Genomic DNA, 18,012 nt, shown 5'->3' with positions numbered 1-18,012 from the left:
CAATCCTAAAAAGGCCATAGGGCATATTTTTATCATTTCGGTGTAGAAGTACTATGGAACATGAAAAAACACTGGAGTTAAGGCAGGAAAAAATAAGCTTTGTAATCACAGGCAAGTGACAACATCTCTGAGCTAGCTTCACCTGTAAAAATAAAAAGGGGCAGGGAATTAAGTCTGTGGTTCTGCCATCCCTAAACACCCTGCAGTACTAAAGCTCTAACAGACAGCATATAGGATTTGAGATGATGAAGCTTATTTTGCTAGGTAATGTGCTATATTTGGCATTTATCTCACTATTAAATTATACATGTCATTTAAATGTTGCACTTTCAAAGTATTTTTAAAGTTTTAAACCTCTCTTGAGAAAGAAACACAGAGGGCATTGCTGTGAGAAGGTCATGGTATGCCCAGCTTGAAGGTACATGAAAAATAAGAGCCCAAGTTACCAAAAGAGTTGAGTAAAAAGAGTAGTCAAAAGAGGTGGTTGGTGAAATGATCTTTAACAGAGAGTGAGAGAACCTATGGAAAGTAAGCACTACATTTTACTGGTCAGGTTCGGGCCTATTAAATTTCCATATTAGGCTCTAACTGAAAAATCACACAAATATAACCTAGTATATAATTTATCTAAAAAAAAAAAAAACTAGAAATACAGGAAGTTCTTACTTATTGTCAACTAATGGTTGCCAATTACATAGTGGTGGCTTTGGAAAACCAGCGTATCAGCCCACAAGAAGATAAAAATCAAGGAAACAGCATCACAGAAATAGGTTTTATCTTGAAAAGTGCTGTTCTAGTTTTTCTTGAGTTTGATGTTAACTTACTTAATGGCATGAAGCTTTATCAATAGGCCAAATGTTAAAATATAAATTTGTGCTGAAAATAGGTATCAGTGTAAACTTCTCAAACTACAGATTAGAAAAAAATGGACTACAGCAATAGTGCTTTAAGTTATATAAGGGAACTTGTAATTGTTACTTATCAACTTATAAGGGCCCAAAAGAATTCAAAGTTAAGATGATGGACTGTTAGCCTGAGAAACAAATGGCAACGTAATCACACTAGAAAATGTTCCTAAGAAGGAAACAAGCAAGAAAGGAAAGAAAGAGGGAGAAAGGAAGGAGGAGGAGAAAAAGGAAAGACTGACCTGGTGCATTCACACACCACTTCCTTTCTGGCATATCACAGATACCTAACATTTCATGGGTAAATGGGCAAGTGAATGGTAAACGCCTTCTCCACAGTGTTAGTCTCGGGAGCACTTATTCCAGGGTTACTGAGAGATTAGTCCAATTGCAGTGTTAGTAGTCTGAAAAGTGAAAACAAACATCATACTTTGGTACTCTTGGAGCTTCAGGTCATACTTGTAATCAGCCACTATTGGGTCGGCTCTTGTGAATGGAATGTCTTCATAGTGTGGAGTGGAAATGCTGGAGAAATCAACAGTGGTGAAGGGCTTGATGTCGAAGGAGTGGGAGTGGTCGTCCATCACAGAAAGATCCACCGAGCTGATTCCAAAGCTGGTGGGCCAAAACGGCATCTCGGTGTCAACCATGGTAATTTCTGAAATGGCAAAAAGAACAGCTATGTTGGGTTTTTTTTATGATTGTTTTTATTTATTTAAAACTTTTCTCCAGCTCTATTGATGTATAACTGACAAGTAAACATTTTCATATTTAAGGTGTAAAACGTGATGTTTTGATATACATATACACTGTGAAATGAGAACCACAATCATGCTAACTAACATACTCATCACTTCACATGGTAACTTTTTGTGTGTGAGTTATGTGGTGAGAACACTTAAGGTCTAACTTTTAGCAAACTCCAAGTATATAATACAAAATTATTAACTACAGTCACCTTGCTGTACATTAGAACCCCAAAACGTACCTTGCACAACTGAACCTTTGTCCAACATCTTCCCATTTCTCCCATCCCATTCCCTGGCAACCACCATTCCACCCTCTACTTCTATGATTTTGGCTTTTTTAGATTCCACATGTAAGTGAGATCATGTAGTATTTGTCATCCTGTGCCTGTCTTATTTCCCTTAGCATAATGTCCTATAGGTTCATATATGTTGTCACAAATGACAAGATTTCCTTCTTTTTTAAGGCTAAGTAATAAGCTAAATAATATTCCATTGTGTATGTGTTATGTATACACACACACAGATACATATATATTGCATTTTTTATTCATTAGTCCATCAACAGACGCTTAGGTTGATTTCACATGTTGGCTATTGTGAATAATGTTGCAATAAATATGGGAGCACAGATATTTCTTCAACTACTGATTTCACTGCATTTGGATATGTACCCAGCAGAGGGATTTCTGGGTCATGTGGTAGTTCAATTTTTAATTTCTTGAGAAACCTCCATTCTGTTTTCCATAATGGCTGTGTCAATTTACATTCCCATCAACAGTGTGCAAGTGTTCCCTCTCTGCCACATCCTTGCCAACACTTGTTATCTTTTGTGTTTTTGATAATAGGCATTCTAACCGGTGTAAGGTGATAACTCATTGTGGTCCTGATTTGCATTTCCCTGATGATTAATAAGGTTGAGGATCTTTTCATGTACCTGTTGAACATCTGTATATCACCTTTAGAGAAATGTCTATTCAGGTCCTTTCCCCATTTTTTAACTGGGATATTTGTTTTGTTGCTATTGAGTTTTTTGAGTTTCTTATATATTTTGATATTAACTACTTATCAGATGTATGGTTTGCAAATATTTTCTCTCATACTGAATGATTTCTTTTTTTTTTTTTAAAGATGACCAGTAAGAGGATCTTAACCCTTCACTTGGTGTTATCAGCACCACACTCTCCCAAGTGAGCCACAGGACCGCCCTTGAATGATTATTTTTAAAGAACATAGGGTTCTAGGACAATTTTACTCTCTTAAAATTAGAAACCCTAAATATTTTTCTCTTCAGGATGAAAATTTTGCTATTCAATTTGTGTTTATAATGCTTTTGTGTAATAGAAAAGTTGGTAAAAATTGAATTTAGGTAAATGAATTTATTCTTTAACTGCATTCTAAAATAATTCTGTTCTTAAAATAATACTAAAATAAATCTTTTTAAAAAGGGAAGGTCCCAGGTTCAGATCCTTTTACCAGCCAGAGGCCAAAAAAAAAAAAAAAGAAAGGTCCCTTCTGTACTATAAAAAATGACTCAAATATTTATCTTTTCTGTGGATACAGCTTTTATTAAAGGGGAGAAAGTTTTTCCTATATTGAGAACAGAAAGGTTAGAGATACATGGAAACATTTGGATTATAAATGACAGAATGTCAAAATCAGAATCTAGCTCAGCATTAATTTTAAACCACCCCCAAAACAAAAACAAAACAAAACAGAGATAGAAACAAACAAAAAAAACATTAAAAAGATAAAGGGAAAAAACTTATATGGATTCTAAAGCCACATTATAATTAGTTTTGTGAATTGTTCATGATGACACATGTCACGTGCAATTTTCTAAATATGATTTGTTGTCATGGTAACTGAAATAAAACCCTGGTCAGTTTTGGTTCTACATACTTAATGTGAACTGGTGAGCCTCTGGAGTGTGTAGACTCTAAACCTTTATGCAATAGGTACCTGTCTGACTTGGTTTACCCAAAACTGATTCACCGTTCAAAGTGGTGCCCAAAAAGGAGTCACTAAGTATTTTAAATGTTAACTCTTTAGTCAGAAACGCTGGTGGAGAGCTGTGTGAATTTAGGATTACTGACACTGGAGACAAAGAAATGAACTGCTCATAAACTTCAGGTCTCCTGAAATGACAGGTTTATCTGTCCTGTCCACAGTCATATTCCCACCATTTAACAAAAGGGCCTGGCTCATAGTAGGTGCTCATTAAATACTTATTTATTAAATACTAAATGAGTTGATGACTGAATAAGATGTCTGTGAATTTTGGTAGAAGGGGCAAGGAAACAGGGAAGCAAACTGATATTTACTGAGCACCTCCCATGTCCCAGACATAGTCTACCTTTCATTCCATGTAATCTGAGATATTATCCCCACTTCATAGATACGTAAGCCAAGACAAGAGAGGCAAAGTGACTTGCCCAAGGTCCACTAGCCAGGAAGTGGAAGATTCAAACTCAAGATTGACCCTATTCTGTATATATTATTTTCATTCTCTCATTGATGAGAAAGATTTATGGAGGAAGGGCTACTCTCCTAGGGGTATTTGGGAAAGGGCTTTTTGCTTTTTCACAGCAAGCAGAGAACTAAGGAATCTGCTCTCGAAGGCTAACTCTTGCATGAGATTAAAGGTTTCAGTTGTGGTCTTCATAAGAAAAACAAAGTGCCTTGAAAATACAAATAAGGACACTGGTCCTGTGAATGTGCTTCACTGCTTCCAAGAGGACTCACTAGGCACCGTTTGGGTTCACATGTCTGAATATCTATATAAATAAGTGCCCAAACAACCTTGAGTTATCTGTGTTGCAGTGTAAACACTACACACCACAAAGAGGAATGTGTATTAGTGATAGCTTAAAGGTCATACCAGGTCTTAGTGACATCCAGAAAAAATTTTGTGTTCCTAATGACAGGGGCACCCATTGAACAGTGTCTTTTGTTTCAAAATTCATCTAAACCTACCTAACCCAGGTCACTCCATTGACCTTGCCAATCTCTTCAGCATGCTTAATTTTCATTTTTCTATCCATTTTTCTTGGTACAGTATAAGTTGCTTTCATATCAAAGTATATCTCTCTTGTCTAGATTGTAATATCCACAAAGGTGAGTTTATCAACTATTTCTCATTACGCCTACTGCAAAATTTCTGCATACAAAATAAACGTTGACTAAGTGAGTCAAAGGTACTACATAGGCCTCTATATGAGTACTAAGAAGTGAAAATAAGAGTGCAAAAATATCTGGGTTGCAGGAAAAATTGGTCATTCATCATTTTAGTGGTTTAATCTTGTCTTGTTTCTTTTTCAACATACAACTTCAATGACTCCCTGCCGATCAAAACCATGCTTCTTAATACAGGAACCATATCCCTATGGGTCATCTATTTTACTGAGAAGTTTTGGGAAAATTTTTATGTTAAATAGCCATGTATGTGTTAAAGAATAGAATTAAAAGTTCACGAGATTTTTAAGATATAATAAAACCCCCTGGCTGGCTGGTTAACTCAGTTGGTTAGAGTGTGGTGCTGATAACACCAAGGTCCAGGGTTCGATCTCTGTACTGGCCAGCTGCCAAAAAAACCAAACCAAACCAAACCAAAAGCAAAACAAACAAACAAACCAAAAACACCAAACCAAACAAATATGAAACCCCTAAAAAAATTTGTACTTGTAGTATACTTCATGGCCAAAAGGATGCTGGGGGATTTTTTGTTTTTTTTTTTTCCTTAAATAATAGCCTTTAATTTTTCACGTCAGTTTTAGGTTTACATAAAAATTGAGCAGAGAATACAGAGTTCCCGTGTTCCCATGTTCTTCCTCCTCCTCCACAGCACTTTGTACCTTTCCTTTAACTCTGATATAATTATTTAGAAAAACACCTCCACCATTATGTTTCCAGTCTGGAGCAAAGGAACAATGTCTTATTATTCTATTTTTCCTTTAGTCCTTATGTGCAGTTGTTTACTAAATTCTTGCCAATGGCATGATCTTATTTTACAGAAAAAAGTAGGATGAGTTTCATTTTGCTGTGAAAAATGGAAAAATACTTTCTCAATGGTTTAGTTTTGCTAAGACTTAAGCTCTACCCAAAAGATGTTAATCTTCAATATTACAAGTAAAATACAATATAAACTATAACCCTTCCTCTCAACAATGTATACTCAGTTTTTTTCTCTTTTGTTGTTTACCTGAGGAAGATTAGGGTCCTATAAAGTTTTCTTATTTTTCTAAGCAGAAAGGACAAAGCAAGAAAGAAAAACAGCTTGCCTCTTCATCTCTATGAAAACATATTGCCAAACACACATTTTCCCTTCCCCCTGCCCCTTCTCCCTTTCCTTTTATTCTGGGACACTTTGACCTAAAGAATATTACTGCATGGACCATAGTTATGGGGAGGCACAGACGTTCCCTGGATGTTTTATTTTATTTTGACTTAGAGACGGGTCCAGGAAGCCTGCTTCTCATTTTGTCTCTAGAAAACATAAGCTACTGTTTCTGCCAAGCTGTAAGTTGAGTAGGTGTTTTTTGTTACTCCATGCAATTACCCATGAAAGAACAGATGAACAAAATATTTGCATGAACAACAGCCCCTCTCAGGAACAAGTAAGTGTCTTAACTTTCCAGCTGGGTGATACTGAGCTGTGTTGCATCAGGGTATATCCATCAATTTCACAACCTTCAGTGTGTTTCAAGCCGGCAAACGTCTTTAGGCAGACCTTGTGAGCAAGGACATGAATTTGTGCCATTTATGTTAAGACCTTCAAACTTGGCTTTAAACTCTGTTATAGTCAGAGAAGACTTTTCACAATACTCCAAAGTATAATGTATTTCCAAACAAAAATACAACCAATTTCATGCAAAAATAAAGAAACTTTTCTAATCTGTTAGGCATCATTATCTGTGAATATGAAAGTGGGTCAGAAAAGATGCCAAATTATAAAATCGAGCACTAGCACTATGTGACCTACCTTTGGAGTTTTATGTTGTTCCTTATGAAGAGAAAAGAAAAATTTCTATTAAAACAGCTGGGGGAAATGTTGCATTTCATTAATATTTACGTTAGTTAATATTAATAGTACCCTAAATCTTTGCTAAGTATTATGCCAAATACTGTATTTGGATTGTCTCATTTAATTCTCACACCAGCCTTATGAAGTAGGTACACTTACAATTTTCCTTACAGACGAGGAAACTAAAGTACAGACATGGAAGTAAGTAACTAGTCTAAGAGCACACAGGTACTAAGCAGTAGAGCGGGGTGTGGAACCCAGATGGTCTAAAGTGCCACAGCCTGCATGCTTAGCTTTCTAAACTGAATACCCGCTAGAAAAACATATCCTTTCCTGATCTTCCAGTTCTATATTAAACAACAGTTAATTTCAACAAACTTTCACTGAATACCTATGATGTGCCAGGCAGACACAGGGGCTAGAGATATAGTATGAAGAGCAATTCTCAAATAAAAGCTTTATTAGAGAAATGTGTTAAGCTGGGCAAGAAGAGTATGTACCAGGAAAAAACCTTTCATAGAGTCTCTAAAACTTAGTAGCCTTGTTGGAAATGGCCTCAAAGAGACACTTCATCACTGATTTTTCAGTCTCTCCTCATTTATGTCAGTTTAATGTCATGGTACTCATAAATATGGTCCCAACTTGTTTATCCAGCCCCTCCTTACTAATTCATGAAAATAATTTTGCAGTGTAAATTAACCCGGAAATTTTCTAACTCCTCTCCTATCGTGATAGCTGACATCCAGAGACAAAAATCATCCTGAAATATTAGAGTGGAAAAGGTCTTTTTGAGAGACTCTAAGTCCCTCACTTGACAGACAATGAGGCAAAGTGATTTGCCCATGAATGCAGTTATTAGAAGTGGACTGAGTGAGAGCCCAGCTCTTCTTTCTCCTAGCCTGACATTCTTTGCGCTGCACTATGAAGTTGTTACTATATGTAAATATGTTTTTAAAAAGGGACTTTTAACCTATGCCAATTTTCATAGATCCAGATTTTGGGGGGTCTTAATGAACATATCAATGTTTAAATGAATGATATCAAATTTATGGAGGAAAAACTCCCATGCAAGGAACCATTTACTGGGTGGCAAATTACTGCAGAAGAAATAAATCTGTAACAGAATTTGTTCCTAACCAAAATAATAAACTCTGAATTAATCAAAGATTTAAAAAATAGTCTTGCATGGTCTAACGAAATAAGCATTGTATTGGTCCAAGTTTTTACTTAATAAATACAGATATACCTATTTCATTTGTTTGTTGCAGGTTGCTGCTCTGAATGTTAACAGTGCAGAGGGGTGAAAGCATTATCTTGCCCAATGTCATGGGTTCGGATGCTAGCCTATTGGTTGTCAGTTTTGTGAGCTCTCTAATTATCCCCATCGTTAAAATAATAATATTGCCTACCTCTTTAACTGTTGTGAGAACTAAATTACACAATATATGTAAAGCAGCTAGCATAGGACCAGATACTTACGTTCTCAATAAATATAATTATTATTATTAGTAGTAATTTTTGTACATACTAGTAACCAGAGTAGTGTAGTCATAAAAGGTGGGCTAAAAGCTTCCAACACTACCACTAGGGGACAGGAAGAGGAAGAAACGCCAGCAAAGTCCTATTGTTCAAACAGGACTACGCCTAAAACAGATGTCCTGTTTTACAGTTCTCTGGAAAAGGAGAGTCCACAGCTTCTCTCAGTTACTCATTCTAATGCTTAATAGCTCTTTTGTAGCCGGGAAAGTCTATGCCTTACCTGGCATTTCCCCAGCTCTTATATATATGTTAATGATGTTCCTCTAAAAATAATTAAAAAGAAAAATTAATCTGGTAGTCAAGTAAACTCAGGAAATGCTAAGCTAAGCAAGGTTAAATAGGTTTATTGCAAGACTTCTTAGACTAATATGCTAACGATTCATAAGAATATAAAAAGGGAAGGGAAGGCACAATATGCAACATTTGAGAAGTTTAATATTTGATGAAATGTAGTTTGTGAAATGATGGTCTAACCTATGTTGGAGTTTCCAACTTTTCCCCCCATTTTCTAAACATATATTTATTATGTTCTGCATATTTGCCCTTTACCACATGTATTTAGAAGTGTTATTAAGTTGTTGCTCAGCTTTTCTTTAACTTTAGAACGACTAAGACCAAGGATTTATGTTGGTTAAAACAACAACAAAGCCCAAGAGAGAAAGGATTTTTTTATTTAAACCACATGTAAAGGAATCACTGTGAAGGTCAATGCCCTTCCTATAGAGACTATCCTAAGAACTTCCAGACAGGAAAAAAAGTCCCATGGAAAGAAACAGGAATCAGAATGACATTGAACTTCTCAACAGTAACACTAGAAGCTAGAAAATCAACAGAACAGTTTTCAAATTTCAGAGAAAAAAATTATTTCCAACTTAGAATTTTAAACTCAGCCAAACCATCAATCAAGTTTGAAGGTAGGATAAAGACATTTTCAGAAATATAAGATCTCCAAAAAAGCTACCTCCCATGTACTCTTTCCCAGAGTTCTCCACTACAACAAAGAAAGGCAAAATATAGGATCCAATCCAGGAAACAAAGTGTCTAATCACAGGAGAGAAGTGAAAGGAAGTCCAAGGACAATAGATACAGAGTAACCTAGAGAGATTGGAGCGAGAGGAGGAAGAATGCCATGTGGGATCACACAAGAAATCGGAATACCTGGGGCACTTGTATCTGACCACTTTGAGAGCAGTTTTTATTACTCAGTCAGAGTTTGATGGGTTAGTGATGGGTTCATAGATAAGAAACAACCAAAAAAAAAAAAAAGAAAAAGAAAAAGAAAGATATGGAGGTAAATGCTGGAAGAGATGTCTAAAAGAGTTAAAAATCATTACCTTTGAGGAGTGGGAACTAGCTGTAGCATCAAGGATCACCGTTCTTCACTGAAACCTTTATACTATCTGACTTGTTAAACTATGTACAAGTATTACTTGATAGAAGTAAAAATTAAGTTAAAGTTAAATATCTTTTGATTGTAATATTTTCTCATGATTTAACCTAATAGAGAGAGTAAATCTATTCCTTACATGTGTCCCAGTCCTCTTGAAAGGAAATATCATGCAATAATCTAGAAAAGTAGAGAAAATTTTAAGGTACTTTCAAGTAAAATGAAGGAAAAATCAGAAAAGATTTTGATACTTGACCAACAGATGGCTGTCCTTCTGACTTAAGCATTTAAAAAATAAGTTCTACTAATTCAGTTATTTTCCTTCATGTAGTATTGTGGGTTTTGTTTAGTAAAGAAGGAAAAAGACACAGGAACCCATTAGCAGAAGTACAACTCAATAATGATAGCTAACAATTTTTAAGTACTTATATGACAGGCACTGTTCCCTAAATGTATTATATATATAACTTATAATTTGTAAATGCATATATAATATGTAATATATAATTTACAGACATAAACAGTCCTATGTATTATGTATATGTAATAATATATACAATTATAATTACCACCTAACAGACTAAAAAAATTAGACAGAAAACAGCTGAAATGATTTGCCCAATGTTACACAGCTAGTAGATATTAGAGCTGGGGTTTGAATTCTGTTGTGGTTTCTCTGAACCCCTTATTTTGAACAGCATGAATTAAGAAAAGGGTTAGAAATAAATTCTTTAGGGGCTGGCCAGTTAGCTCAGTTGGTTAGAGCATAGCCTTATAACACCAAGGTCATGAGTTTAGATCCCCATACCAGCCAGCCACAAAAAAAAAGAAAGAAAGAAAGAAATTCTTTGGTGTGTCATTTGTTTCTTTGAATAAGGAAATATATTTCCACTCCGCTGTTTACTTAGACTTTAATGAAAACCAAATACAGTGTTTCTGTGGTTTGGTTTCCCACTGATAGTCTTGGCAGAGGTTGAAGCATTCCAATATGTATATATATATATGCACACACTTCTTTATAATAAGCCAGAAGGTCTCAATAGCAAATTTTCAAATTCAGATCATCAGAGAGTACATCATCAGCTTTAGAGAAGACCATATTCATTTGTGCTTTTCAAAAGTTCATTTTCTCTTGCATGGGCCACATCTTGTTTAGATAGGTGGCTTAAGCCAGTCCTGAGGTATCAGGAGACAGGAAAGATTAAGGATCACGCCCTCACTCATACTAGTCATTTCTTCTGCTTCCTTAGCTGCAGATTCATTGTTAAACTAGTTCAAGCTTGATCTGCTAAAACTATCTTCAAGCATTTCTAAAGGGAGATGGGAGATCTTACTAATAATCTAACTAGGATTAAAGCTAAATCTCTTGAACAGTTACTCTGGTTTAGCTGAAATTCCTTCTTTGCCAAGCACACACGGACAGCAAGTGAAGAATTGTGCTTATTCAGAAATGAAAGAGGGGACATCATTACAGATCTCATGGACATTAAAAGGATAATAAAGGAATATTATGAATAACTTTATGCCCACAAATCTAACAATCTAGATGAAATGGACCCATTCCTTGAAAGACAAGGTGAAGTAGATAATCTTAACAGGCCTATATTTATTAAGCAAATTGAATCAATAATTAATAACCTCCAAAACAAAAAGCACTAGGCCAAGATGAGTTTATTGATGAATTCTACCAAACATTTAAAGAAGAAATTATACCAATTCTCTACAGTCTCTTTCAGAAGATAGAAGCAGAAGGAATACATCTTAACTCATTCTATGAGGCCAGCCTTACCCTAATACTAAAACAAGACAAAGACATTATAAGGAAAAAAAAAAAAAGACCAATATCTCTCATGAACATAGATGCAAATATCCTCAACAAAATATCAGCAAATTCAATCCAACAATGTATAAAAAGAATTATACAAGGGTACTTCAAAAAGTTCACAGAGAGATTAATATTATATTTGAATTCTATTTTCCTACAAACTTTTTTTTTTTTTTTTTTGTCTTTTTCGTGACCGGTACTCAGCCAGTGAGTGCACTGGCCGCTCCCAGGGCTGCACTCTCCCGAGTGTGCCACAGGCTCGGCCCAAAGCTTTGGGTATTTATTTATTTATTTATTTTTGTCCTTTTGTGACCTGCCGCACGGCGCTCAGCCAGTGAGCGCACCAGCCAGCCTTATATAGGATCTGAACCCGCGGCGGTAGTACTGGCGCGCTCCCAGCGCCGCACTCTCCCGAGTGCGCCAAGGGGTCGGTCCGTTTCCTACAAACTTTTTGAAGTATACTCACATACCAGAATGAAATGAAATTTATCGTAGGTATGCAACGCTCAACAGGCTAATGAAGAAAAATCACATGATCATATCAATAGATGCAGAAAGAGAATTTGAGAAAAGCCAACACACATTCATGATAAAAACTCTCAGCAAACTAGGAACAAAAGGGCACTTCCTTAACTTGATAAAGAACATCTACGAAAAATGTACAGCTAACATCATACTTAATGGTGTGAAACTTAAGCTTTCCCACTAAGATGAGGAACAAGGCAAGAATATTCCCTCTCCCCACTGCTTTTCAAAGTCATACTGGAAACCCTAGCTAATGCGACAAGAAAAGAAAAAGAAACAAAAGGGATACAGACTGGAAAGGAAGAAATAAAACTATCTTTGCAAACAACATGACCATCTAAGAGCATATTTAAAAAATCTGAAAGAACAGACCAAAAAACCTGGAACTAATAAGCAATTATAACAAGGTTGCAGGATACAGGGTCAATATACAAAAGTCAATTGCTTTCCTATATACCAGCAAAGAACAAGTGGAATTTGAAATTAAAAAAAAATTACCATTTACATTAGTACCACCAAAAATGAAATAGGTATAAAACAACATATGTACAAAATCTGTATGAGGAAAACTATAAAACTGGTAAAAGATATCAAAAAACTAACTAAATGAAGAGATATTCCGTGTTCATGGGTTAAAAAAACAAATATTGCCAAGATGTTGGTTCTTCTCAACTTGATCTATAGTTTCCCTGCAATCTCAATCAAAATCCTAGCAAGTTATTTTGTGGATATCAACAAGCTGGTTCTACAGTTTATATGGAAAAGCAAAAGACTCAGGAGAGCCAACACAATATTGAAGGAGAACAAAGTCGGAGGACTGACACTACCTGACTTCAAGACCTGTTATAAAGCTACAGTAATCAAAAGACTGTGGTAGTGGTAAAAGAATAGACAAACAGATCAATAAAATAGGATGGAGAGCCTGGAAATAGTCCCAAATAAATGCAATCAACTGATCTTAGGCAAAGGAGCAAAGAGAATGCAAGAGAGCAAAGACAGTCTTTTCAATAAATGGTGCTGGAGCAACTGGACATCCATGAGCAAAAAATAAAAAGAATTTACACACAGATTGCACTCCCTTTATAAAAATTGACTCAAAATGGATCACCGATCTAAATGTAAAATGCAAAACTCTAAGATTCCTCTGAGATAATACAGAAGAAAACCTAGATGCCACTGGGTGTGGTAATGATTTTTTACATAAACACCAAAGGCATGACCCATGAAAGAAAGAATTGATTAGCTGGACGTTATTAAAGTTCAAAATTTCTGCTCTGTGCAAAACAAAGTCAAGAGAATGAGAAAGCAAGTCACAGAGTGGGAGAAAATATTTGCAAAAAACACATCTAATAAAGGACTGTTTTCCAAAATATACAAAGAACCCTTAAAACTTAACAATAAGAAAATAAACAACCTGATTAATAAGTGGGCAAAAGGCCTTAACAGACACCTCACCAAAGAAGATATACAGATGGCAAGTGAGCACATGAGAAGATCTTCAGCATATACTCCATCAGGGATTTGCAAATTAAAGCAACAATGAGATACTACTACATACCTATTAGAATGGCCAAAATCCAAAACACTGACGCCACCAAATGCTGGTGAGGATGTGGAGCAACAGGAACTTTCTCTCATTCATTGCTGGTGAAAGTGCAAAATGTCAAAGCCACTTTGGAAGACAGTTTGGCAGTTTCTTACAAAACTAAACATACTCTTACAATACAATCCAGTAATCACATTTATCCAAATGAACTGAAAACTAATGTCCACACAAAAACCTGCACACAGATTGTTGTAACAGCTTTATTTGTAATTGCCAAAACTTGGAAACAACCAAGATGTCCTTCAGTAGGTGAATGGATAAATAAACTGTTGTTCATCCAGACAATGAAATATTGTTCACTGCTAAACAAATGAGCCATCAAGCGATGGAGGAAACTTAAATGCACATTACTACATGAAAAAAGCCTATCTGAGGGCTGCATACAGTACAATTCCAACTACATGACATTCTGGAAAAGATAAAAATATAAAGATAGTAAAAAGGTCAGCATTTGCCAGGGGTTGGAGGGAGGGAGGAATGAATAGGCAGAGCACAGAGGATTTTTGGGCAGTGAAACCTGTGTGACACTACAATGGTGGATACGTGTCATTATACATTTGTCCAAACCCGTTCAATGTCCAACACCAAGAGAGAACCGTAATTTAAACTATGGACTTTGGGTGATAACAAATGGATCAGTCTGGTGGGAGATGTCAGGAGGGGGTAGCTCATGGAGAGAGTGGTCTAAAGGAAATTTCTGTACTTTCTGCTCAATTTTGCTCTGTACCTAAAATTGCTCTAAAAAATAAAGTTTATTAATTAAAAAAAGAAAAAGAATGGTGCTTAGGTCAGAAAAAGAATGTGGATGGTTTCCCTGGCTAGCTGTCCCTCCACATTTTAGGTTAGGCTTTGCAGTGATTGCAGAATGAAAATGGGGGAGAAGCATAGAAAAGAAAAAAATGAAAGAATGCTCCTCAAAAGCTTCTAACTACTCAGAAAGGAAGGAGCCACCAAAGATCTGCCAAAGGACTGTTTCTCTTTGCTTTGCCCACCTCTCAAACACTTTTGTAAAGGTCCTCCTGCAACGAGGAAAAGACAGACTCGGTACATGGGGTTAAGTAACCCTTGACTACTGAAGTTCCTCTAACAGCTTAAAATTATCATAGAGGGAAAAGCCATTTTCCTTCTCAGAGTTGTTTAGTCTGGCAAAATGATGTGATACGCTATGCTCCTTTATTTTTAATTTACTGTACCAAGCAATCTTAATGAGAAGATAATGGTCTTAAGTTAAACAAACACTGAGAACAAAAGTGTCAAAATAGATGAAACTAGATCACTAGTGGTTATAGGCTGATGTGCAGATTTTCACTAGCTATCTCATATATTATCTTAAAATATTTTACAATGGATATTAAAATATCCATAGTAAACATTTTTTCCATATTTAAATCTTCTTCCTGAGCTATTATAGCATTATTAAAAATATCCTATATGAAAGCATTTGATAAAATTCAACATTCATTCATGATTTTTTAAAAAAATTCTTAACTACTAAGGAAAGGGAACTTCATTAGTCTGATAAAGACTATCTATATAAAACAAACATAAAACCTAAAGTGGCCATCACACTTTAAAGCTTTCCTCCTGAGATCAGGAGTGAGATAATACCAGCTATCATTACTTCTATTCAATACTGTACTGGAGATCCTACCCAACACAATAAGGGGGAAAAAAGACACGAGGATTGAAAAAGAAGAAATAAAACTAACATTACTCACAGATGACATGATTGCGTTAAAAAAATCCTACCCCAAACCACTAGAGTTAATAAGAGAATTTAGCAAAATTCCTTCATACAGGGTCAATATTCAAAACCCAATTATATTTCTATAAGCCCAGCAAGAAATACAAAATAAAATTTAAAAACAAATTTTACAATAGCACCAAAAACATCAAATACCTAGGAAAAAAATCTACCAAAATATGTGTAAGATTTCTACACCGAAAACCCCGAAACATTATTAAACAAAATACTAAAGAATATCTAAATAAATGAAGGAATATTTCATGTTTATGGACTGGGACACTCAATATTGTAAAACTGTCAATTTTCTCCCAATTCATCTACAGATTCAGAACAACTCCAATAAAAATCCCAGTCAGAAACTGACATGCTGACACTGTGCCAGTGCCTCGGAGCCTGTCTGGGAAACTGGGGCATGGAGAAGGGGACTTGAACCCCCTCCTGCAACCAGGCACACCATGCCAATGCCTCGGGACCCACTTGGGGATCTGGGGCGGGGATCTGGGACACTCTCCACAACCAGGCACACCGCCAGCACCAAGGAGCATGCCAAAAACATCTCCTCCATGTGGGTGGCCCACCACAGCCACCATGATAACCATGGCTGCCACAAAGGTAGCTAGACGTCACAACCACCATGCAGATGGTCCGCCAGCCCCTGGAGTGCATTAACACAAGGAGAGTCAACAGCAGAGATAAAGAAAGGAGGAGGATGTCTCTCTCCACAGAGCCCATTTCAGAGTGATGGAAGAGGCATCTGCTCTATGATAGTATTGGGGGACCTGATCACACCTCTCAGCATTGGACAGATCATTTGGGCAGCAAATCAACAGAGTAACCATTATTCTTTAAGAGGGAGAGAAGAAATCTAGGGTGATTAGAGGGGGGAGGGAAAGGGGGATGGGAAGGGATTGGACAAGGGGCATAAATAATAATTACGATTTGTAACAGTATATATGCTAGTGATGTTGATTCGATCAACATATCTCAGTGTTGAACCCCCAAAATTTGTATAATCAATTTTGATTCAATTAAAAAAAAAAAAAGAATTGACACGCTGAGACTAAAACATAGATGGAAATTCAAAAGGCCAAGAATAGTCAAGGCAATCACGAAGAGGAACAAAAACGCTGGCGAACTTGTACTAACAGCTATCAAAACCAATTATAAAGCTACAGAAATTAAGACAATATGTTAATCAGTGCAAAGATAGAAAAACAGACCAATGCAACAGAGTAGCAAGTTCAGAATCAATCCAACATGTATATGGTCACCTGGTTTATGACATAAATGTCACTACTGGGTAGCTGGTGGGGAAAGGATGATCTTTTCAATAAATGTAGTAGGTCAATTGGATATTCATATGGGAAAAGATGAACTCCTACCTTACAACATACACAAAAATCAATTCCATGTGGATTACAGATCTAAATGTGAAATATGAAATAGGAAAGCTTTTAAAATAAAAACTAAGACATTTTATCAACCTTTCTTGAACAGGATATAAAAAGCACTGACCATAAAAGAAAAATTTAGTATATTGGGCTATATTAAGGTGAAAAACTTCTGTTTATTAAGTGAATGAAAAAGCAACACAGAGTGGGAGAAGATATTTGCAATACAAGTACAGGCATTTAACAAAGTATACTTTAGAACTCTTATTTAAAGTACCTAATGTAAAAAAAAGAAAAAAATAATAAAGTACCCAATACAAAAGTAGGCAAAAGACTTGAACAGGCACTTCACAAAAAAGGATAGCCAAATGGAAGACAAATATTTACAACGGTGCTTAACTTTTTAGTCATGAGAGAAAGGGAAATTAAAATTACAATATAATACCCACACATCCACTGCTGAGATGAAAAGGACAGAATGCCACGTGCCAGTGATGACGTGGAGCAATAGAACACTCACACACTGCTCATGGAAATATAAACTGCTACAACCATGTCCAAAACTGCTACAACCATGTCCAAAACTGTTTGGCAGTATCTACTAAAGCTGGACATATTCTCTGGCCCAAGGACATAGCTACCAGAAATGCATAAATTTGTTCACTAAAAACCTCTGCAAGAATGTTCACAGCTGTCCTATTTACAATACTGGAAACTGCCAGAATGCCCATCAACAGTACGATGGATAAATATATTGTGAAATAGTCACACAATAAAACACTATACTGTAATGAGAATGAATGACGTACAATTATACTTGAAAATGTGATTAATCTCACAAGCAAATGCTGAGCAAAAGAGTCCAGACACAAAGAAGTAAGCATCTTATGATTCTACCTATATAAAATTCAAAATAGGCAAAGCTAACCTGTGGGTTAGAAATTAGAATAGTCAGAAGGCTTCTGGGGTGTTGGTATTATTCTGCTTCTTTATCTGGGCGCTAATTACACAAGCATGTTCACTTGTGAAGATGATTTAAGCACTTTTCTCTATGTATGCTATACTTTAATAAAAAGGTTAAATAAGAGAGGATGTTCTGTAAGGGTCCTGGGAGTGGGATAGAAGGAAGCATACAGATCAGCCAAAGAAACCAACAAAAACTCTTCTGGTTGAGTTAAAAGGATTGTTATATGTACTGACCAGCAGCCAAAAAAAAAAAGAAAAGAAAAAAAAGGACTGTCATATAGAATTCCAGGGCATTCATTTAAGAATTGTTCAACTCAAAAGTTATAAAACATTATTAAAATTAGTCTTAATA

At 35.9% G+C, this 18,012-nt stretch overlaps 1 protein-coding gene across 1 annotated transcript in view; it reads right to left on the bottom strand.

Moving 5' to 3' along the window:
• Positions 1 to 18,012, bottom strand: part of PPARG (peroxisome proliferator activated receptor gamma) — a 71,353-nt gene that overhangs the window by 44,943 nt on the left and 8,398 nt on the right. Inside the window, exon 2 of the mRNA XM_063113559.1 lies at positions 1,336 to 1,563. Within this exon, the coding sequence (XP_062969629.1) occupies positions 1,336 to 1,563 (228 nt within the window). The remainder of the gene's footprint in view (positions 1 to 1,335; positions 1,564 to 18,012) is intronic.

The sequence above is a fragment of the Cynocephalus volans genome, chromosome 11 (genome assembly GCF_027409185.1).
Source record: "Cynocephalus volans isolate mCynVol1 chromosome 11, mCynVol1.pri, whole genome shotgun sequence".
Classification (NCBI taxonomy): domain Eukaryota; kingdom Metazoa; phylum Chordata; class Mammalia; order Dermoptera; family Cynocephalidae; genus Cynocephalus; species Cynocephalus volans.
This window is presented reverse-complemented; position numbering and strand designations above follow the sequence as displayed.